Genomic DNA, 24462 nt, shown 5'->3' on the forward strand with positions numbered 1-24462 from the left:
GAAAAGAAAAAAAATGCTCCCAAGCATGCTGAAGGTATGGATTAATTTTTTTTTCATTTTTAAGTGAAAACTGACTTTTATACCTGACGAGAAAGTACAATATGTGGTGAGTCCTGTCGTTTGAAAGCCAGCTCACAATTACAAATAACTGATTCAGTCTGCCTTTATGTCAGGTTCTTAAGGCAGATTGTCGTGACGAACAGAGGGACTGGTGAGACTAGCTATTTTCTGTGTAACAGGTAAGCCTTTGTAAACAAAATGCAAGGATTAATATACTTTAAGACTTAAGATTATTTATCACATTTATCTATTTCTTAAAAATATTTTCAGGTCAGAAAACATGATATTTTAAGAATAATTATAGATCACAGACGATAAAATAACCATAGATCACAGGTGCTGTGTGATACACGTAGCTTTAAATTAATTATAGATAATAGATCATTTATCTTACGAAAGAGACAGTATGTAATAGATCTTAATATAATACTAATTTTGAATAAAAAAAGGTGGCTGGCAGCTGACGAGGACGATGGCAAAGTTCACCGCGTCCTCCCAAAAGCTACACCAGACGAGATGACCGACTTCCGTAACCTGTTCCTGGCTAAAAGCGCGAGGTAATTCAAGGACGAAGGCAACGACAATCAAACTTCTGGGACTCTGACTTGTAATGCTACATGACGCCACAATGATATAATTTTTATGGATGGCATCCGCACTCGCATTGATTTTCGCCTGTTCTAAAAAAAATCACCTACTTTCAGGCTCTGACTTGGGTGCCATCCTACGTAGTCCATGGTAGTTAGCGCCAATAGGGAACCGGTGGTAACTACGGAGGACGGCACCCAGCCTACGGGGCGCCCCACGGAAGTCCAAACTCGGTACAGTGCCGACTCATAAATGCCGCAAAACTAAAAGGTCGGCTTCTAAAAGTCGTTATGCACTACCGCAAATTCGCAACACCACCTTTCTATTCCTGTGGTTTAGCAGCATTTCTTGCTTTATTTTTTTTTTTTGCGCTCAGTGTTGTGGAATCCACAGGATGTCATTCATGATATTGAAAGTTTGCCCTAACCCACAAGCGATGCTCAATAACAAGTGCGGCTAGATTTTCGACGATTACAAAGCAACACTGTATCATTACGATCAATTCTGTTAATAATTTCTTACATTCTTTCTCATGGTTTGTCATTTAGTTCTTTACATCTTACCTTTATGTTGACCTATTCCCATCTTTACACCTATAGGATCATAAATCTCACCTTTACATTTGTCAGGGACATGAACGATGACCATGTGTGGTTCTCGGTGCTTGGTCGCCCTGCGCGAAGCCCTTTCACCCGAGCCCAGCGCCTGTCCTGCTGCCTGACCCTCCTGTACAGCACCATGTTTACCAACATCATGTTCTTCGGCCGCGGTGACGACTTTGACCCACCGGCCCCAATCCGATTCGCAGGACTGGTAATCAAGCCACCTGTTTCCTTGGCACAGGTAAATATGAAAAATTTAAGACATTATTAGAAAATCTGTTATGTTATGGTTAATCATTGATATTACATTGATATTTATGTGCATATTTAAAAGTTTTAAAGGAATAAAAAATCCTGGCATCCAAAGTTCATATAAATAGTTTTAAGAATTGAAATTATATATGATTTCCCTATATATTACATTGTACTGTAAGTGGTTATTATCCGACCGAACTACATGATACTAAAAAAAGGCTGCAATCCGGGAACGGGGTTGAAATTTGTAACTCTGGTCCACTGGTCTTGTTAAAGAGTGTTAAGCAGATCCCCGCACGTGTAAATGCATTTTCGGTAGATAACATTTGTCTTTTTTGTCATGGCCAGATGGATATTATTTACTTAGACTTAGGCCCTCTTTACATTAAGCTCGCAAAACCGCGTTGAAGCCGGAATCAACCAAAGTGGGATTGATGTGGCTCCGTCTGAATGCTATCAAGGATTCGAGCTTGGACACCTTTTGGCACGATTGCAAAGAAACGTGCGGTGCGCGGACCAGGTGTGAGGTGCGATCCGACTTACCCGGGTCGCGGTTTCGCGATTGTCTCCACCAGCCTTCTTTTGCAGGCTGATAAATAGTAGAAATTGGCCTAAAAGGGAATATCATTGGCCAGAGGAGATGGTCGCCATTGAATCTCCAGCTTGCCTTGGCTATGGCGGTCATCTCCTCTGGCCAATGATATTCCTTTTTTAGGCCAATTTCTACTATTTTTCAAATAGGAGGCTGGTAGAGACTAATTTCGCGAGCTCAATGTGAAGACGGCCTATTGGGGCTCCCATGTCGTCCGAAACAAGGCAATTAGAACGTTCCAGTTGGATATTAGTAGGTGTTTTCTTTCAATCTGACTTGATTGTTAAACTTCAGATCCATTTGCATGCTAATGTTACAACAGGAGTTGTATCAACATAATCGCTTTCAGGTAATGATAAGTATCCAGACCGCAGCCATCATCTTGCCTGTCAATCTTCTCATCGTCTTCCTGTTTCGACATTCCAACTCGACAACCAAGGCCGACAACAAAGATAAGTACAAGACAAGTACAACAGCCAAGACGGCAAAGCGGGTAGACAACACGGCATCCTTTACATCGACCAGTGACGACCCAGATGTACCAACAGTTTGGTCGTATGCGTTAAAAGCGCCGATCGCTAGGTACCCTGAGTTTTCTAGCAGCTCCACAGAACATTCAGAGTCACCGACAGGCAAAGTCGAGTCCTGTCTTCCAGCAGCAAAGACCAACTCATCGGCAAACAAGACCAAGTTTTCTTTTCCATGGTGGACAGTCTACATAGGTGAGTGAGTGAGTCAGTCAGTGAGTGCGTGAGTGAGTGAGTACATTGCTCTACCAAATGTGGGGTATTGTAGTGTAGCCAACGTTCTTATATTAACATATCCAATAAGATTTATTTCTGCAGGTAGTCATTGACAACTCTACTTGGAAAATTGTAAAAACTATTAATCCTTGACTTTCAGGTATTAAATCTCTCTTTTTTAATGAATGAATGAATGAATGAATGAAGAACTGTAGAAGTTGTACATTTTTGTCCCACTGGGCTACGCACATGTCACACGTTAACAACCATGTAAAATGTATATAGATGTAAATATAAACGTCTAGTATAAACTAGTATTTTCGACTTCTCGCTGTTTGGTAATTGTATAAATGTAGGTGCCTGTATGATACGTTAGAGTTGGTTTATCGGAGACTATTATAAATATAAATGTCTCTATACTATTCAAAAACCTAAAATAGGAGAATTTACTTAACACATAATCGAAAAAAAATGTTTCATACAAAGGGCAATCTATAGTAAAATGTACCTCGTCTTCTATTTTATCTAGACTACAAATTCGATTGATACAAATTTAGCAGGTTATTTGCTCTAGAGGAGTGTTATGCCTTTCTGATTACCTCCATGAAAAATGGAGGTATTGTTTTTGGCGTGTCTGTATGTATGTATGTCTGTGTGTCTGTCTGTGTGTGACTGTGTGTATGTCTGTGTGTCTGTATGTCTGTGTGTCTGTCTGTCTGTCAACCATAGTCTCCTACAACACAAACTACACTACTATGGCATCCGGGGGGAAGTCAACGTTTGGATCACAGCTTTCCTTACAGACAGAACTCAAGCGGTGGTAGTTAATGGGGAATGCTCAGACTTTGTCAGCGTAAAATCGGGTGTGCCCCAAGGCTCAGTCCTGGGGCCCTCGTTATTTTTGATATACATCAACGATTTGCCATCAGCACTGACTTCATCGGCACGACTATTTGCCGATGACACGGCTGCGTATAACACCATCACTTCCATCCAAGACCAGGCCCTGTTACAACAAGACCTGGAGAGACTTGCTGAGTGGGAGCGGAAGTGGGATATGTCGTTCCATCCAGGGAAGTGTCAGACTCTGCGGGTGACCCGTAGTAGGAGACCCCTTCAGTACGACTACCAGCTCCATGGTCACACCCTCAAGACGGTTCCCAGTGTTAAATACTTGGGTGTAGCTATAACAAAAGACCTTACCTGGAAAGAACACATTAACAACCTTTGTAACAAAGCCAACAAGACCTTGGGCTTTTTATAGAGGAACCTGAAGATCAGCTCCAGGCGCATTAAAGAATTGGCCTACAAGACCTATGTACGCCCCATACTTGAATATGCGGCGACAGTCTGGGACCCTCATTCCCAACAAGACATTGATAGGCTAGAGGCAGTTCAGCGCAGAGCAGCACGTTTCGTGATGAGACGTTACAGGCAAACGTCAAGTCCCACAGAAATGCTAGAGGACCTGAACTGGCCCAGTCTTCAGGCCCGAAGGAAGACAGCCCGACTTGCCATGCTATACCGCATACAGCATAACATCGTCTGCACAGATGGTCTTAGGAGTAAACTACAGCCTGCCACAGTACGTGAGAGAAGGGTGCACGGCCAGCAGTTTGTACAGCCAGGTGGTAGGACCCAGTACCGTATGGCCTCATTTTTACCACGCACAGTCAAAGAATGGAATGCTCTGCCTCAGACAACGGTGGAAGCCACATCTGTTGACACCTTTGTGTCTAGGGCTTCCAAACTACATCAGTCTTAGGTTGGTGACCTCTCGCCTCCTTCAACTAAAAGTGACAGAATGATCAACTTGATGATAGCGGTCACTTCAACTGGAAGAGGAAGAGGTGTGTTTCCGCAACTTTGTGGTCAGCATAACTTCAGAACGCCTTTATGGATTATGATGATATTTGGTATGTTGGTTAGTCTTAGGAAGACAAACGTCAAGGTCAAATATGGGCCTCCTGGTGGATGACCTTGGTACTGCAGCAGAACCTCCGGTTTTTGTATCTTTTGTCCTGAACATGCTGTGGTCTTGATGTTTTGGTGACAGATTGTTTTTCCTGTCAGGAATAAGTGGTGTGAGTTTGGTCCCCCTAGCAGCTTGTTTTGGAACTGCAGGGCACTTTCTGGCGTAATGTTTAAAAGCCAATAAGTCCAGATAGGAACAACATATTTTCATAATTTTTGGTGTGTAGGTAGCTTAGAGAGAGATGTACATGATTAAATGCAAATTATGCAAATGAGGACTTTATTTGCATAATTAATGAGGAAATTCTATGATTACAGTGTTTTACATTATACTACTTTCATACATGTAATGTATGTAACCTATGGCAGGCAGAACATCAACAGATACTAATTATGCAAATTATGACCTAATTTGCATAATTTATGCAAAAATTCTATGATTTCTTAATGGTGAATAATGGGAATGTCATACTTGGGACATCTGTAAGTTAATCAAAAGTTAACATACATCATGATGCATATATCATGTTAATGCGGAGGTAATTTGCATAATAAAAGAGGAAATTTTACATTTACATATCAAGCCCATATTTCATGGAGGTATGAAGTCTCAGAATTCTTGTTTGATTTGTAATTTGTAACAACTAATTCTTAGTATTGAAACGGTACATCTGTGACGTACATTTGCAATATTAAGATGTTCGTCTTCATTATATGAATGACTAATAATCCTGTTCCTACAGCGTGGGTTCTCCTCTGGGCAGCTGGTTTCACAGCGGCGTACTTCACCGTCCTCTACACGTTAAGTTTTGGACGTGCAAAGGCAGAAGCTTGGATCGTGACTTTTCTGACGACGTTTGTCATCGACTTATTTCTCACGCAACCTTTCAAGCTGTTGGCCGTGGCCGTGATGTTTGGTTTACTTGCAAAGGTATCTCCACCCTTTCAATTTCATTTGTTGTTTCTTTGGTATGTTACACATTGCAATAGTACAATAGTGAACCAAGTAACAGTAAACTGTGAACCATGTAACACCTTTAGTGCACTATGCACTAAGTAACATCTAGCGTCACTGTGCACAGCAACCTAGAATTGCCCTGATAAAGATGGCAGACGGTCATCGAAACGTCGGCTCGTGAAAAATAAATGGTTGTGATCGAAGCACTTTGCAATTCATTGCAATAGATTCACACGGATCTGACTGTGAATCTATTGCAATCCCCACGTCCACTGTCAGCGATCTTCAGACTTCTTTTAATGCTTTGTAATGACTTAAATAAATTCAGAAAATACTTCATGCTAAAACACAACGACTCTGTACTTTATACTGCTACCTCCCGCGTCACTTCCCGTCTTAAAGCAATAAATTGTGATTACTACGCAAAAAAAGTCATAACGTTCTAACGTGTATTTTATCGCATAAAGGAGATATCAAGGGCCTACTTTATATCATACATGTGATATGTAAAAATAAATATGATAATATATGTAATGGTACGTAATGATACGTAATGCTACGTTCTTTGTATGGTGTGAAAATAAAACAGAAGCCTGTGGAAGACGAGGATCCTCCACCAGCTTCACTACAAAACGACGAGGAATATCTTCAGGTAATTTGTGCTTGTTAAATATTTTCTCATTCAGACATTTGAACTTCAATAATCTAAATAACAGTAATAGCATAGGAAGGTAAGTTATAAAACACAAATGAATGTCTGAAAATATCATGATAATGGTTGTTCCTTATCTCTTTTTTATGAAAGACAATCCAAGACAGCCCCAGCCCTTTGACGACGGCAACAATATGGAAGCTTTATTTTAATGAGGAAGCACCAAGAGATCATCATGCCAATGACAAAAAGGTACATTTACGAACCTAAACTTCAAACGTAGGTCAAGCTAGCCGACTGTAAGGACACCTGGTGACCAGCATCCTTTACTTTGCAATGATTTAGTTAAGATTTATTTTCCTACCATTTTAGTAATAATGTTTATAATTGATTTTATCATGTAACTTATCATTAATCATTGTGTCATTGTGCGTTTTTTTTGTCAACAACATCAAAAAGAACCCAGCTCCTGACCATGAGCCACCGTCCATGGAGGCCCGTCTGACTGAACAGAGAGAAAAGAGAAGACGGCGTAAGGTTGTTGTCGAGGTTCTAGTCTTCTGGCTGTTCTTCACGGTCCTCATGATGACGTCCTACATGGAAAGGAGCCCGTTGGCTTACCACATGACTCAACACGAACAAAACGTTATTCTTGAAGGCGGTGATGTCACAGAGGTACAGCGTATAATCCGTAGTACTATTAAGCCTTTATATGAAGCTGTAATGTTTCCATATGAAGCCTATTTGCCATAAAAACGTCCACGGTTAAAACGTCAAAGACTAATTCGATCCAATATGGCCATAATGTATGGGAGATCTAATTGGTTTTCACCTCCAATATATCTTTATTCTTCAAGATTGTTTGCAGAATTTAAATGATACTCTACCAACCTGTTTTAGGTCAAGGATATCTCCTCGTTTTGGACTTGGTTCACTCTAAGTTTTCTTCCTGCAAAACAAAAAGAGACGTTAAAGTTTTCGTACCCTATCGGACAAGTACAACTACGGCAAGTCAGGTTACAACCAGGTTAGTGTCAATGTAGACAGTTGCTTCTTTACCGTGTAGCAAGAATGAAAATTTCAATTCCAAAATTAAAACACTTGAAAAAGGATAATCTATTGTAAGTCGTGAATCGATTACGTACCTGGTCAAATCATGTTTTTTTTTTAAAGTTTATTCTAAAAGCTAAAAGTTGTTTGTGCAAAATAAACTGTAAAACAATGTGTCGTAATCTAACTTCCGCCATCTTCAAACTTGCAGACTCACATTGTGAAATACATTACCAAATGAAGGCTGTAATGTCTCGATGTACCTCAGCATACTCTGATGAAGTATCGGACAAGCGGAATTTCTCACAAGGCTGGATTTTCAATGATTCTACTCGTGGAGAAAATGAGGAATGTAACAAGAACCTCGTACCACCCAATGTCACCGGATCTTTCGAGTATAATGACTGTGCTACAGAACAGGTCCACTTGCAAGATATGTGGAAGTATACATCTACTGTGTCGTTTGCAAGTGGTATGCTTTTAATTATCTTAACCTATAATTATGTACTTTTTGATTGAAATATGTGACAATGGAACATCAGGACAAAGATGTGCTTACATTATATTATAAAACACACTGTAGATTTTTTTATTGCATACCTTTACGTTTTGTCGGAAAAAGAGACGTACTTAGACGATTACTTAGACGAAAAAGTAGTATAGTGGCATAACTAATTTTGCTAGTACACCACCCTCTATTTGAAGGTAATACGAAATGTATTTTAGAACTGAAGGAATAAGGCCTAACCCCCCCCCCCTCTCCCGGTATAGAAAAAAAGCATGTTTGCCTAAATAGTGTTATTAACTCGCTACCCATTATTACTTATTAAATGTCACTTATTCATCTAACCCCCAGGTATTCCGTATGTTGGTGAACATGGCACGTACCGTGGCGGTGGTTACATCGCCTCTTTAGGAACCACAGAGAGGTCACGTTTCAACATAACCACCTATTTACGACAACACAACTGGTTGGACGACCAGACACGGGCAGTGTTTGTCGAACTCGTACTGTACAACCCGCACGTCAACCTGTTTACTGTCTTATCATTGGCTGTGGAGTTCACCAATCTTGGAGCAGCTTATACAAGTTATGATGTCATCACCGTGCGTCTGATCCAACACGATGCCGTCTTGCTTTTATTGCTGCGAGTCTGCCTGGTGCTTTTTCTACTGTATTTTGCGTTTACAGAAGGTATGGACTTCTGTTGTATAGCGACAAAACACACACACAGTCGCACACACACACACACACACACACACACACACACACACACACACACACACACACACACACACACACACACACATAAACACACATAAACGCTAATTACCATGAGATCTTTTGTTGTCGTTCCCACGTGCACACGCCTAAACAAAAAAGTAATGATCTTAATGTTAACATTTTTTGTTTTTCTTTACTTAACCACAGGAAAAAAGCTCTTTTTCCGACCATTGGAATACGTTAATGATGCCTGGAACTGGTTGGAACTGGTTACCATTGCCGTCGGCTTCTGCACCCTGTGTATGTACTTCTACTCACAAGACATCATTGATGACCTATCAGAGCACAGAGCAGCCGGCAATGATGCCTTTATTATGTACAAAGACGCTGTCGACTGGTTCCAGGTCTACAGTTTTCTCCTGGGCCTGTTCCTCTGCTGTGCCACGTTGAAATTCCTCCGCATACTGCGCTTCAACTCCCACGTGTACGCCTTATCCATGACAATGAAGAGATCGTTCAAACATGTGGCACGCTTTATGATTACAGTGGGCATAATAGTTACAGCTTTCACCATGATGGCCAATTTGGTCTTTGGTACCAAGCTGAAATTTTTTATAAGTATGTCCTCAAGTTTACAGAATCTTCTTCTTATGATGTTGGGCAGCTTTAACTTTGAGGCTCTGCTGAATGGAAATAGAATACTGGGTCCGTTATTCTTTTTCTGGTATCAAGTCATGATGCAGTTTTTCTTACTAAGCATGTTTATGGCCATCATTATGGACATATACGCACAGCACAAGCAGGAGGCAAATCCAGAAGATGTCGGGTTTGTTTCGTTTTTGAAACAAACAACATCAAGTGCAGGAAGCAAAGTAAAGACCGCCACGTCAAAAATTAGACGGCGGAAGTTACAGGCTCAAAAAGACACTCCGTCAGATATACTTGATGCAGTAGGACACGTACTGGAGAGGCTTGACAAACATAGTGCTAGTTACGACAGCACCTTATAGAACGCCTGACGGCTTGGTCTGAAGAGACAGGCGGGTGTCTACACTCATAGTTTTCTTGTTGTCAAGAGCTTATTGAGAACGAATATCACTTTTTGATTGTGTGTCCTTGATATACGCAATACCCTATACACTAGACTATCAGATTCTTTTCGAGCAGTTACCACAATGAACTTGAAAAGCAAATTTAAATACATATTGAATTGTGACTACATGCTATACATAGAGATATATATTAAAGACTGTATGGATATTAGAAACTCCTCCAACGATTGTGTAAGTTGATACCTATCTCATACTAGCCACCCACTTCTGTATTAGCCAGGTTAGCCTTATAATAATGTAGTTGATTTGTACTTACTTAAGTTAGTAGATGCCATACTTTGTACACTGTACAACTGTTGCGCAATAAAGTTATTATTATGTAACTATGGCTACAGCATAGTCTGTCATAGATGGTCGTAAGCGTGGAATCTGTTCATGTATGTGCGTTCATGTATGATACATCATTGGGACATTGTATTATTCGACTAGATATAAAATTACTCAATTGTACATAGTCTACTTATATCAATCTGTTATATGTATGTGTATTACATACTGTATATTATGTGATTATGTCAATGTTCGTTTGCTAGTCACCATAAAACGAATTAATTTACCAGCTTATTTGACAATGAACATATACGTGCATACGTATACAATGTAAGTTATGTCGAGACATGTGGCTAAAAGTCGGTAGTTAATTATTCTATATTTGAAGTAAAACCTTGCATATATGTACATTACGCAGTCTGCTTTTTTATAAAAGGATGATGGAAAATATTTCTTGTCTTGCATTACTATAATAATATCTATAATTACAGAACTGTTAGATGACATGTCAAAAATGTTAATGTCGTACAACATATGGTACTAAGCACATTAGCATACAATTAAAGCGCAGTAACATATGGTACTGAGCACATTAGCATACAATTAATGCTTAGTCTATTATTATTATTTTTTCTGTCGTAAGGGCTATATGTTAAGATGATATTTAATTCACGTATTCCCCCAACCAGTGCAGTACATCATTGAGTGAATTAAGTTTAACCTGACACATCTAATAGAACTTACATGTTGCGATCCACAAAAATCAACCAACCTCTTTACTTGAAAAAAGAAAAGAAAATTTGATTGATCAGAGTAAAAGAATTGGATTGATCAGTCGACAGAAATTAACCCTGTTGTATTTTTTAAAATCTTTTTGTTTCCCAAAATAGGATTGAACTTTAGATTCGAAGTCCGTCACAATCTAACCATCTATATTGTACAGGAAATATACACTCCATTACTTCTACACAATGCAGGTATATAGCAAAAATGTCAAGCCACAAGTCAATTCATGTACATGTGGTTTGGTGTAGTTGCTAAGGACAGCAACACAGGCTATCATACAGGTGTGCAGTTGACAGGAATTTATGATGACCCTTATCAGGCAGAAACGTTACACCGAAAGGCGCATTTGTCGGTGACCAAAACTCATTTAATGCTGTTTTTTTTTAAATTTCCATCAATTTTCGTTAACACAAGGCTGAGTGAAAGGTATGTTTCGTGCGTCATTCACATTCTTTTAAGATGATATCAAATCCATGTAATTCTCAAATCCTATGGTACATTACTGAGTAAAAAAAGTTTCACCTGACACAGCTAAGTAGTATCTACATGTGCATGTACATGTACATGTGCTGATGTTTAAGCTGAAGTGCCAATTAAGAAGAATGCCACCTACAAAATCCTGGTGTATTTGTTTGACATCTTTTAGTTTCACGAAGTAAGATTGAACATTGGATTCGCAACGCTTTCATACAGGAAATGTACAATGCATCACTTCTATGTATATTGCCAAAATGCTTAGAAATTTGAAAAGGCTGAATAAAAGATGCCAGTTGTTCCTGTTTTGAACTCTGAGTTCAAGTGTGTACATTCAGCGGTTGGTACGGTCAGTGAGAGGCGGACGACAGCCAGAACATAGCAAGAGACTGTGCATTTACAAGAAGGATGTCAAATCATGTCAAAAAATATGCTAAGCCGCAAGTCACTTAATATGTGTTTTATTTTGGTTACCAAGGACAGCAACACAGTTAATTATACAGGCGCGACAGGAATTTATTATGACGCTTATTAGGCAGGGACATCACATTGAAAGGCGCATTTCTCGGCACCCAATACTCATATATTGCTAAGAGCTGTGGACTTTCCATTAATATTGGTTTACACAAGACCAATTGAGAAGGTATGTTCTGTGCGTCATTCATGCTCTTTGTAGATGATATGAAATTCATGTAATACCCAGACCGGTACAGTACACAGCTGATTAATAAATAAAGTTTCACTTAATACATCTAAGTAGAATGCATGTTCATGTGCTGATGTTTTAGCTTCAGTACGAAGTAGAATGTCATCTACAAAATCAGTATGGCTTTACAGAATTTCGAAATGAAATTGGTTCTACATGTACATGTGTATACTTAGCCTATGTAACCCAAGCTCCGGGGGGCTCCCTACATAGTCCGCCACCCAAGAGCTTGTGCGCCACTCTCTCTAAGGCCGGGGAGCCGTTAGCGAAAGTTGTAACACCAATCACGGGGTAGGAATTTAGTCGAGCCCCCGTTACCATGGAAATTCGCTAGTTAGCGATGTCACTGCTGGCGCCGCGGCCCAGACGGTGGGCGGAGCGCGGGCGGGGTGACAAATGTTATCTTGTTGGTTGTTTATTTCGAGGAAAAATGGCGGCTTCTTCCACAGTCGAAGGCGAGTTTCGGCCCCTCCTTGAGTCTGTTTGCAAGGATTTTGGTCGGCCTTGGCCTCTGAAGCCACTTCAGGAGAAGGCGGTGACGTACTTTGTCCAGAGGAGAAAGGACATTTTTGCCTGCTTGCCCACTGGCTACGGCAAGACGGAACTTTACACGCTGGTCCCTCTTGTCATGGAAAGATTGCTGGGGAAACACTGTGTGATGCTGGTAGTGTCTCCGTTGCTGTCGCTAATGCAGGATCAAGTACAACGCCTGCAGCAGGGAGGGATCAAAGCTGCCTATGTCGGCGAGACGCAGGAAGATGCTGATGTCAAGAGAGGAGTAATTGAGGGGAAATATAGCCTGGTTTTCGTATCGCCAGAGGCGATTCTGAACTCTAAAAGTTGGAGAGGGATGTTGACAAACAAGACTTACCGCGAACATCTTGTTGGTGTTGCCGTCGACGAGGCTCACTGCATAACGTCTTGGTATGGTACTTTGCATTTCAAGGCATGACTAAAATTCTGCAATAGCTTTTTTAAATATAGTTTCGTGGGGCTGTGTAAGAAAATGACAATGCATGTGCATGTATACTATATAATAAATGCGTGTCCACGCGAAAGGGGGAGGGGGGCTGGTATAATCTTGTCTATGCGGGAGTGCTGCGTGTGTTAGTAAATAAATAAGATTTTGTTGTTAATGTGACAGTCAAGTGATTGTAGGCAACGTAGTAAGCATGGATGCTGTACATATGAAAGTTACGAGACTCATGACAAGCCGGTGTAACGTTATTTTTTTTCACATCATGTAGCACACCAACACTTTGATGTCAAAAGTTGTTAATAGTAAATTGGCTACTAAAGACCATATGAAACGTTGTGCCGTATTCCTTACATAGCTAACAGTGTTACTCTATTTTACAGGGGTGGAGAGTTCAGGAAGGATTACAAGCGATTGGCAGAACTGAGATCCTTGCTTGGTGATGTACCGTTCATGGCTCTCACAGCTACAGCTACTGAGGAAATAAGGAAGGACATTCTGTCATCATTGTGTATGGATTTGGACACTTTCACTGTTTCAGTACCATCAAATCGACCTAACATTATGTATCATGCAGTACCTTCAAGTCATGACAGTCGCAAGGAGTTCGGATGGTTGGTTGAAGAACTTAAAAGTAAGGGACAGTCTTGTAGAAAATACATCATATACTGCCGTAGCATTAAAAGCTGCTCTCAGTTGTATGACATGTTCATGACTTCTTTGGGTGATGATGCATATAATCTGGTATGTAATATGATGACAAAGTCCTACAAGAATAGAAGAGTAGCAATGTTCCACAGGAGCTCTGCAGAGACAAATAAAAATTTCCTTTTGGATGATTTCAGAAACACTGATAGTATGGTAAGAGTTACAATTGCAACTGTAGCATTTGGGATGGGTATAGATGTCCCAGATGTTTTCGCAGTGATTCACTGGGGTGCCCCAAGACATGTTGAAGGTTTCTACCAAGAAAGTGGGAGGGGGGAAGGGATGGTAGACCTTCACATTCCCTGATTCTGCACCAGAGTAGAACACTTGCCAAGGGATCATGTTCACAGTCAATGTCAGGCTATTGCAAACTGGCAAGTGGGAGTTGTCGTAGGAAGTATTTACTAGATTATTTCAAGCTCAAAAGTTCTGATACACATTCTTCTGTGGAGGTATCTGATAAGGACACATGCTGTGACCTATGTGTAGAATGTGGGGATTCTTTTCCCTGGAACAAACATGAAGGTCTGTCATCAGTTCCTGAACTTTCTGATGAGGAACTATTAAAAGTGTCTAGCTATCGTCAGCCCACAGAAGAACAGCTACACATGTTGAAAGAATCTCTGATCGACTACAGAAATGATCTCTTGGATGAAATGAAACCCTCACTGTACAATTTTGACATCACCATAGGTTTAAGTCTTTCCACTATAGACAATATTGTTGACAGCTGTGCCACCTTGGTAGCTAGGGACGACATCATAACTAACATTGGTTTGTGGGACGAGGAAGTGGTTGACATGGTATTCACAATCTTAGAAGAGTCATTCCAGTAAGACTTGAAATCTGTGATTTGTCAGTTCTCTACTGTTAACTAACTGTTAACAAAGCCAAGAAAGAAACTGTTAAAACACAATATATTCTACAATGCTACTATTGATATTACTCATCTTCAGTTCTTATATTACAGTACCGGCAATATTTCAAAGAATTATTCAGTTTTTATGACAACCTTATGGTAAAAAATTATGCTTAAGTTACAATTAACTGTGCAGAATTACTACCTATGTACAAGTCTACAGCAGCAACAAAAGTTTGTATACATTCCAGACTATTGTAAATTTGGATATACAAACGTGTGCAATGGAAACTTATCAAGCGAATAAACGTCTGGTTTAGACTAAAAGAGGACTTTCTGTGTACATTCCCTACTGCAACTAACAGTTCTTTCCCAGGTCTTCTTTGATGCCCACATCTCTCACGTGATCAGCTCCTGATCCAGCAGCCTGGAATTCTGCAAACTGCAAAATAAGAATATGTACATGTAGTAATAATGAATCAAATAGCATTTAGGTCACTTTCAACTGTACATCAAGACAATTGAAACAATATCATTAACTGTATATATTTCTTATAAATACAGTTTAATGCAGTTGCAGTGAAGTTATCTTTAATTCTAAAGAATCATTCATCTCTGACTTAACAGGTGGCAGAATTACTCTTAGGTCAGCTGAAGATAAAAGAAAAAGTGAAAGAAAAAGTGCAACTTGTGTCCATTGTTTATCATGTTTACTGTAAATTCTTAATTATTATACTTACAAATACAAGGATCAGATGACCACGTGCAAAGACAGAAATGATATAAGTAGAACATTTACACCTGTCAGACTTCATTTTTGTGAAGTTTTCCTTTTAATTTTACATTCATGCTAGCACCATTAATTTCATTATCATAATAGTTTAGGCTGGTACCTCAAAGGTGATGCTGTCGTCTTCCAAGCTTCTCCTTCTGAGCTATCATCCATGCTGTCATTTTCTGGGCGTCAATGTTGTGGTGCCTAGATTGCTGGCAAGTCGGAAAGGTTGGGTGAAACCGCCCTGGGATGACTTTGAAAGGGTCTTCTGATTGCATGTCTTCAACCAGCATGTTGATTTCTTCCGAATCGTCTGGAACAGTGTGCTTCCCTATCCCTCGGTATCCAACTAAGTCCTTGTCAAAAGTGTCCAGCACTTCCTGCAATACACCTAGGCTTCGTCCTTCTCTGGCTACTGTCTTCGAAGTCATGTTTGGCCCCAGTTTTGCAAGTCCCTCCTTTGCTGTTTTGTTCAGGAACTCCATGTACAGATCTTTAGGAATGTTCTTCCCAGGAACCCCATGTGTGTTGATGGTTTTATTGTGCAAGATTGAAGCTGAAAGTCTGGGTGTGAGTAGGGCCTTGTGTTGCGCAATGTATCTAAATGCCAAGTCCTTGTAATGTGTGTGTTTGTGTTGGTAATACTGGATCATGTCGAACTTCCAGTTCCGGAATATTCTGTTCCCGTCACCCTCGTTTACTGCGTCTTTTTTAACCATTTCGTACAACCCCTCCCTTAGAACGGAGCAGTTATAGTTATACTTGTGATCTTCCTTACTACTGGTATTCAATGACTTTTCTGTCTGTCCTTTCTTGTGGTGAAGGTTGCCCTCCTCTCTCTCTTCCTCATGTGCCTGTGCAACTTCTTCTCTCTCTTCCTCATGTGCCTGTGCAACTTCTTCTCTCTCTTCCTCATGTGCCTGTGCAACTTCTTCTCTCTCTTCCTCATGTGCCTGTGCAACTTCTTCTCTCTCTTCCTCATGTGCCTGTGCAACTTCTTCTCTCTCTTCCTCGTGTGCCTGTCCAACTTCTTCTCTCTCTTCCTCGTTTGCCTGTCCAAATACATTAATTCTACTCCAAATGCACCGTTCCCTGTGTCTCCTCAGGCAGGCACCATCTCTTGCATAATGTTTTGGGCAGCCAGGGAAACCACACGGAACTCTACCCTCTGGTACTGCAGCATTCTGCCTGGTCTCAACCTCCGTTACGACAGCACTTGTGTTGAAACTGAGGAGGATGTGTTGGTCGATCACTTTTCCGATTGCAGACCTGAGGTAGCATCTTCTACTGTCCAGGGAATTAGCTTCTATGCCCCTGGGTGCATCTGATGGTCTGCCTTTGACGTTGGTCAGGCCAAGGGTTTCCATCACTGCCATGATCAGCATCCCTGACGACACGAAGTGGATGAACTCCCGGTTTGGATTGAAGGAGTCCTTCGTCGACTTCGTTACACTCCTCCTATCAAACCTGTTTCTCAGCTGGAAGAGTGTGCCCTTTTCACGGGCAGACCTGGGGTCATAAAACTCGTCGAAGATGTCTTGCAGAGCGGCCACATGTGCATGCCACTCTGCTGTGACAAGTTCAAGTCCCTCCAGCCTATCTGCTGCAGAAGCTCCATCGCGTCGGGCATCCTGTGCTTCAACTCCGCGCATGTTTGAGAGGCCATCCCCCTCCAAAGGAATCTTCTGTCCCTCCGGGACATACTTCTGATATTCTTCCATTATGGCAATCATGTCCTCCAGTTTACTTTCATTTTTCTCCAGAATTCCCAATGGCACGATGTGGGACTTTTGTTTGGCCTGTTCAGAATACATGTGTGGAATATGTTGTTGCACACAGTCTTTGAAGTATTTGTTGAAGAATGGAATGTGTTTCACTACTATCCTCGAAGAAATTGTGATCATGTCGTCTCGAAGTGAGGAGTGGTCTTCCTCACTGGGGAGAAACTCCTGGAGGGGGACGGAGAGTATGTCAGCCATGGGTTGGTCATTGGGTAGGTGTTGGACATTCACCCGGTCTGGAACTCCATATGCGTTCACAAAATGATGGTCCTTGTTGCTGTTTTGGGATGTTTTATGGCGGACCTTTTGATGTATGTCAATATTGTCGAATACTATGCTGTAACCTGGACAACTGACACCTCCACTCTCCATGTGTGAGCCTTCGACTGTAGTTGCTTCAATCTCTGTGTGTACACCTCCACTCTCCACGTGTGAGCCTTCGACTGATGTTGCTTCAATCTCCGTGTGTGAGCCGACGCTTTCCAACATCTTCTTCCATCCCAGCACTCCTTTGTCATAGTGCACTGACAATTTGTCCACTGTCTGTAGTATTTTTTTGTGGCTGACAGCTAGACCGCATGTGTTCATTCGTTGGTATAGAACCTTGGAAGCATGGCATTTGAAAAGTCCCAGTCCTTGGATAACTTGCCAAGCAGACATTGTCCTGTTTCTGGCGTACAACAGGCAGGCTGCAGCTGTTATCATCATAGGGCGCCGTGTTCCCTCCTGCTTCAACCTCTTCTTTGTCCTTGCCTTGATTGTCACCTTTCTCCTGTGTGTTCTTGTCTTCTTAGTGTTGATCCTGGACTTGGACATTCTTGTTTTGATGGTTTCATTTGACTGATTTGCAATCACTTTCAAAACTCTTGTAATCAGTGGGGCTCTTTGCTGTAACTCTGCTCCTATGCTAGATGTGTTGATGCTTGGGAGTGATGTACTGTCACAGCTCCGGAGGATTGACGGGTTTGATGGCTGACACAGTTCTTTTGCCTCCCTGTTTATGTCAGACAGGATGTTGAGGATAATGAATGGTCTGATTTTTTTGTGACAACACACAGCATTCGCAACAGATGAAAAGTTTGATTTGAGAAGTGGTCTTACAATGTTCGACATGTGTGGTCCAAGTTTGCGGTCATTTTTGGCTCCTACTGACACCTAGAAAAAAAAAGAGATACAGTCAGGAAAAGTTGTATGGCAAACAAAAAGCATACAAGAACCATTGGAACCATATAATTCAGGAAAAAACTCACTTACTCACACCTAGTTATTTTTTTTTAAACTTATAAGGCAGCTATATCCCTGGAGAAGAAAAATTAAGGGTACTTCCAAATGTTACAAGTATGTATGAAATTAATCAAGTTGATCATGATACAAAAAAAGAAAGAAGGAAGATGATGTCAGATTGAGGTGAAAACTACTTTCATTCCTCAACCTCTAATCTTGGAAGAGAATGCATGAACATTTTCTGACAACCTCCATATTCTTTACTAACTTTCCTTAACTGTTACATGATACAAGAGTAAGTTTGTACGAAGTTAAAAACCTGCTTGGTTTGTACTTTGTACAAAGTACAACTTACAAGTCTGTATGGTATACTGTGAAGACTTCAAAACATGCAATTTTTACATTGAGTCTATATAATGTTGCATAATGTTGATACATGCGTTTAAAATACTGACATGCCTTGATGCCATCCTCCTATCATTGGTCATTGAAGTTTAGAAATAGGGGAGTCAGAAATATCGTCAATCTACTGGTGAAGCATAAAACAGTATACTATAATCCATTGAATAATAATGTAAACAGTGCACTCCGACATGAAAAAAAATATATAGGAGCAAAACTAGACGAACCGGGAAATAATATTCCGCTAGTAAACAGTGCACACAACAAATTGGAGCGCAACTACGACCCAGGAAAAATTGCTCTCGTGGTGTTATCCTTCAAAAATCTGCTCATATCGTCGGCATTTTTGCGATGAACTTCAAAGAAAACAATGCAATACACAAAATCGAGTAACACAACATTAACAACTAGTCACACTTGTTCGTCGTTAAAATAGTCTCTACCGAAAAGTTTAAAACTTGACAGAAATGTTTGCGATTATCGGAAGGAAAAGCATTTACAAGAATAACTCACTCTGATCGTGGAAGGTTCCTTTGGAGCTGTCTTCTGCACATGTGGTGTGTGGTGTGGCGATAATGGCGAGAACAACTTTTTCCTCGGTTTCTTTGGCGTGGACTCCCGAGAGATATTGCGTCCTCTCTTGAACCTCCGACTGAGGAAACCGCTACTTCCCGCTTCTTGAAACTTTTGCTTCGCCTCCCGTGTTTTCTTGCTGCCAGCGACGAAAGACTTGACCGAATAAAAGCAGTCATTACACACGAAGGCGGCATGTTGTTTTGACACTGAAGAGCTGATAGAGACGTCGGCCAAACTTTCCACTGCCTGTTTGATACTGTACCCTGCACTTGACAGGCCCGTGTCAGTTCCAAAATGTTCCTGCGATGTCTTCCCATTGTTCCCTCAAAAGTTTTGGCACAGTTGGCGCATCTATCAGAAGGAATTCCATCAAGACTAATTTCCTCACATTCCTTCCTCGGCGTGTTTGCCGCCATTTTGAGAAAAATCGTGTGAAACTAGAGACAACAACATCATTTTAATAAATTGTGCATTCATAGTTGGCTCCTCCCACCGCGGGCACGGACAGATCAGACGCGTGCCGATGTCAATCGCCAACACCCGATCCGCTGGGCGGGAGCGTGCCGGGTGCGGTGAGCGGATGACGACAGAATAAATTATCCATATTTGGAAAGCCTGGTTCCCCCGACTTAGAGGGACTCCCCATCAAGCTTTTCGGGGGCCGGCTGGATGTTGGGCGGCCGGCAAAAGCGATTTAATCAGGCTAGTGTATACTGGTCTACTCTTTGTTCGTACCTCCTTACAGCTCTTGGTAGCAGTAGACCTGGAAAGGCGGCTGTCCCACGGTGTACACGCCGCCTTTCGGTAATGCTGTTGTCCCAAACATCTAAGCAAACCCTGGCCGCTTCATGGGAATGTAAACAGAACTTACAGGTCATAGATTTTCTTGAGTAGCGTCTTTAGTACCTAAAGTCCCTACACAAAGACAAATTAGTTAAACTAAACTCACGTCAAAGATGGTTGAAATGTGAAATTGACATGGAATGTTAGTCTATTGTTTGAGATATAAATCACAATTTGCAACCGTGAGATGTATGAACCTTTAAATTTTGAATCAAATACAGGATATTTCTTTGAATTACTAGATATCTATAAATCGTTATTTCGCAGATTCCGAGTTACATAAAATATAGACGGATAGGATATAATGATTTTAACCATCCATGCAGCTTTTGCACCTTTTGGTATACACGACAAATTGTTCAGTGTTGGATGAACCTCTTCAACGCAAATCGTTGAAGAGGTTCATCAGTCACGTAGAATTATCAGTAAGTAGTATATTCCTCAATCAGTGACTCTCGCAAAGAAATCCGGTTCTGAGTCCAGAATTTTCACTTTATCGGAGTGTCCTGGAGATTCTATGTATATATGTTGAGACACTTCTGAACTAGTAGAACTCGGGTGTTAGTGCTCGAAAAAACCGTGTTTTGACGAGCGTTCTGTTTCGCCCCAAGTTCTACCAGTTCAACGTATACACATAGAATATCCAGAACACTCCATCTCATGCCCGTAGCCAGGGGGGTGGGGGGTTTCGGAAGAGGCTCGCAAGGCTCAAAGGTCCTCTTTTTATGTAAGGGTCCAAGATTTTTGTTGAAAAGATGGACTGGAATCGTAGAATAACTTTGTTATTGAATAAAAATTCATCTCTGATTTTTTTTCTTGGAAAACCTCTCAAAAACGCACGAAATGCCATTTTAGAAGGTTCATTTTTCAAAATTTTCCGGGGGAGCATGCCCACCCTCACCCCTATAGGAACCTCGCGCCTTCGGCGCTCGTTGGTCCCTCAAGGCCGCACAACACAGTATTTATGGTCGAACCTCGTAGTCAAAAGTAGTCCGGGCACAAAGTAGTGCTGCACAATACTAGAGAAGGGTGCAGAGATTGTTCTGTGCATGGTATCGAGATAGAACCTGTATTAAATGTTAGAGGAATACGTCAGTTTTGAGACTGTAAAAGTTGAATTATGGTGCGTGTTTAGTCGGCGTAGATTTGCGCTTGGATACTTGTCCCGCCTAGTACTGTGCGTCGGCTGTGCACACAGTTCTATGACCTCCGCAGTGGCGCTAATAAAAGAGGGCATGAGAAGAGAACTAGCCGGCAAATCTAAGGTCATTTTCACATATTTTGTACACTATACCCTGAAATTAAACATATCGAAATTCTGAACCTTGCTTGTGCACCCTACCATGATTTTCACTGAGTCGAAGTGAGTCACTTTGGGGTCCTTAACTATAGAAATCCCCATAGGGATAATACTGTGTTGTGCCGCCTCAAGCAGTGGGAAGAACCCCCCCCCCTTCCAAATCCTGGCTACGGGCATGCGTCTCACTGGACAAAATGAAAATTCTGGACTCAGAACCGGGAAGATTTACAAAGAGCGGACTCTTTCTGATAAAATAATCCACGTGACCTTCTGGTAGCTTAGTAGCCAGACAATTATTGTGGTCGTAAAAACGGACAAGTAGCAGTAAACGTTTTTAAATATTACATTTTGTGTTAACAAACTGGTGGCAAGAAAATGGTGGCATGTGGAGGAAAATAGATGCTTACAATTTCTAAACAAATATTTTTGTCAAAACACAGTCCAATACCCGTTTTATTACTCATTTTTTTCGCAAAATCTTCTAGCAATAACCGGCAACGTGTTCTGTTGCGGTACTCGCATCTTTTGTTCTTTGATGTAAAACTTTGAAACCTACGTTTGTTCCTTAAAAAGAATGCTGAACATTTTCCTCCTTAACATATCACCTCCTTTTGTAAATTTTATCGCGTTCGGCTTTATAGAGATTTTTCTTCAATGGGTGCATGTATAATTTACAATTTGCCTAGAATATAGGGGAAATCAACATGCATTTGTACAATGTTTGCCATTTTCAATATTCGACATCCGAACTGGTTGAGGTCTCAACTGCTTTGATGTCACTTCTTTTACTGGGTGGCTTCAATCATCCCCAGTCTCAGATTATGGGATCTGGGCTCATACTGCCTTTATCAAGGACTCTCCGTGAGTCAACAAGCACATTGCCAGGAGAAGGACGTGTTTTTTCGCTGTCCAGAAACCCAAAGTGTCGTCATGTCGGGAGAGCAGCAACAGTCTCAGGCTGGTGACACTAGTAAGAGTGTACAATTTGGTTATTACATAGAATTAGGCAAACTTTTTTGTTTTAGAAGTTTAAGAGAATTTTAAGAATTTCAATAATTTTGAATATCGAATTTCTGTCTAGCATGTAGGAATTTGTATGCCTTGTATTTCATTATTTTCTTCTGTTTTCTTGTATTTTGTAATTATTCTTGCTTCCTAATAATTTGACGATTAGGCTATGTATGTGTGGATTTTTATTTATTTTGTCTCAGGTGCCACACCCATGCGGCGGCCCGAGTCTTATTGGCAAACACGTGCGGACGCAACTGCAAGCATACCCAATCCTATCACAGCACGAAAACAGATATTTAAGCAAAATTTACGACATCCGTATTGAGACTTTAAAGACAGGGAAATATTTAAGCAGACTTTAAGATCGATTAAAGTGTACCGAAAAAGAAATCTAATCTTTACGAAGGATTTTCGCTGTTGTAAATGTAACGTATTACGGCATATTTCTTTACGCACGGTTTACAGATACTGAAATATTCAGTTACGACAAACATGTTAAACCTGTATGTCCCAGAAAGGTACAGGAAATGTTTTGTATTTCTGTTTCAAAACTTAAATCAAATTTGAAACATGAGTAAATCAATCAGGTATATTTTTAATTCTTTTTCTACGCACAATTTAAAGCAAGACGGAAAAGACGCCGCGTAAATTATCGAGAGCCTGTGCTAGAACTCTGTTTCCTTTCAACGCCTGACATGAATTGTAGCAGACCTCGGTGCACGCAAATATAAAAATTTTTATGTTTTCATGACTTACCAACAAACATATGACGTGTTTAATCCTCCTCTCCGCACACTTTCAGTGTACGGAGGGCAGACTTTCCCTCTTTAGCTTATATCTTCCCAAAAGTTATATGAAAGGTAGCGTTTATTCAACAAATATACGACGCGTTTAATCTTTCTCTACGCACGCTTTAAGCGAACGGGGGGAGAACCTCCCCCCTTTAGCTTATATGCTCCCGAAAACAATATGAAATGTAGCGTTTATTCAACAACAATACAGCGACAATACGACGTGTTTAATCTTTCCCAACGTGCATTTTAAGTGATATGTTTCCAAAAGCTATAGATGATATGTAGCGTTTTTCTTCAGCAAACATACGCTGTGTTATATCTTTCCCTACGGGTATTTTAAGTGAACTGGGAGGTAACTCCTCCCTTTAGCTTGTATGTTAACAAAAACTATATGAAAGGTAGCGTTTATTTAACAAATAAACGACGTGTTTAATCTTTCTCTACGCACACTTTAAGCGAACGGGGGAGAACCTCCCCCCTTAGCTTATATATTCCCAAAAGCTATATGAAATATAGCGTTTATTCAACAACAATAAGGCGTGTTTAATCTTTCCATACGCGCATTTTAAGTGACGTTGGCTTATATATTCCCAAAAACTCTATGAAACGTTGCGTTTATTCAACAAATATACGACGTTTTTTAATCTTACCTTAAGAGTTCTTTAAGTGACGTTAGCTTATATGTTCCCGAAAGCAATATGAAATGTAACGTTTATTCAACAAACATACGACGTGCTTAATCTTACCTTACACGTACTTTAAGTGAAGTTAGCTTATATGTTACCGAAAGCTATATGAAATATACCGTTTATTCAACAAACATACGACATGTTTAGTTTTCCTTACGCGCATTTTAAGTGACGTTGGCTTATTTATTCCTAAAAACTCCATGAAACGTAGCGTTTATTCAACAAACATACGGCGTGTTTAATCTTACCTTACGAGTTTTATAAGTGACGTTTGCTTATATGTTCCCGAAAGGTAGAGGAAATGTAGCGTTTATTCAACAAACATACGACGTGTTTAATTTTTCTGTACGCGTATTTTGAATGACGCTGGCTTATATGTTCCCAAAACCTCTATGAAACGATGCGTTTATTCAACAAATATACGACGCGTTTAATCTTTCTCTACGCACACTTTAAAGCGAACGGAGGGGAGAACCC

At 40.7% G+C, this 24462-nt stretch overlaps 4 protein-coding genes across 4 annotated transcripts in view; 3 read left to right on the top strand and 1 right to left on the bottom strand.

Moving 5' to 3' along the window:
• LOC109472069 (polycystic kidney disease protein 1-like 2) overlaps positions 1-9709 on the top strand; it is a 29504-nt gene extending 19795 nt beyond the window's left edge. The window contains exons 12-21 of the mRNA XM_019771644.1: positions 174-239; positions 510-617; positions 1278-1491; positions 2447-2819; positions 3770-4018; positions 5558-5745; positions 6884-7106; positions 7743-7946; positions 8331-8669; positions 8907-9709. Coding sequence (XP_019627203.1) covers positions 174-239; positions 510-617; positions 1278-1491; positions 2447-2819; positions 3770-4018; positions 5558-5745; positions 6884-7106; positions 7743-7946; positions 8331-8669; positions 8907-9709 — 2767 coding nt within the window. The remainder of the gene's footprint in view (positions 1-173; positions 240-509; positions 618-1277; positions 1492-2446; positions 2820-3769; positions 4019-5557; positions 5746-6883; positions 7107-7742; positions 7947-8330; positions 8670-8906) is intronic.
• Positions 9710-12405: 2696 nt separating this feature from the next.
• Positions 12406-14597, top strand: LOC109472075 (ATP-dependent DNA helicase Q-like SIM). Its single transcript, XM_019771648.1, is given in 3 exon segments — positions 12406-12971; positions 13407-14002; positions 14005-14597. Coding segments are annotated over 3 exon segments (1653 nt in total). The 5' UTR covers positions 12406-12477; the 3' UTR covers positions 14568-14597.
• Positions 14598-15484: 887 nt separating this feature from the next.
• On the bottom strand, positions 15485-19764 carry LOC109472071. Its single transcript, XM_019771645.1, is given in 4 exon segments — positions 15485-16204; positions 16394-18301; positions 19286-19644; positions 19647-19764. Coding segments are annotated over 4 exon segments (3105 nt in total).
• A 2657-nt stretch (positions 19765-22421) lies between these two features.
• LOC109472072 (alpha-N-acetylgalactosamine-specific lectin-like) overlaps positions 22422-24462 on the top strand; it is a 10250-nt gene continuing 8209 nt past the window's right edge. Inside the window, exon 1 of the mRNA XM_019771646.1 lies at positions 22422-22461. Coding sequence (XP_019627205.1) covers positions 22422-22461 — 40 coding nt within the window. The remainder of the gene's footprint in view (positions 22462-24462) is intronic.

Source organism: Branchiostoma belcheri, unplaced genomic scaffold, assembly GCF_001625305.1.
Source record: "Branchiostoma belcheri isolate BF01 breed outbred unplaced genomic scaffold, Haploidv18h27 scaffold265, whole genome shotgun sequence".
NCBI lineage: Eukaryota > Metazoa > Chordata > Leptocardii > Amphioxiformes > Branchiostomatidae > Branchiostoma > Branchiostoma belcheri.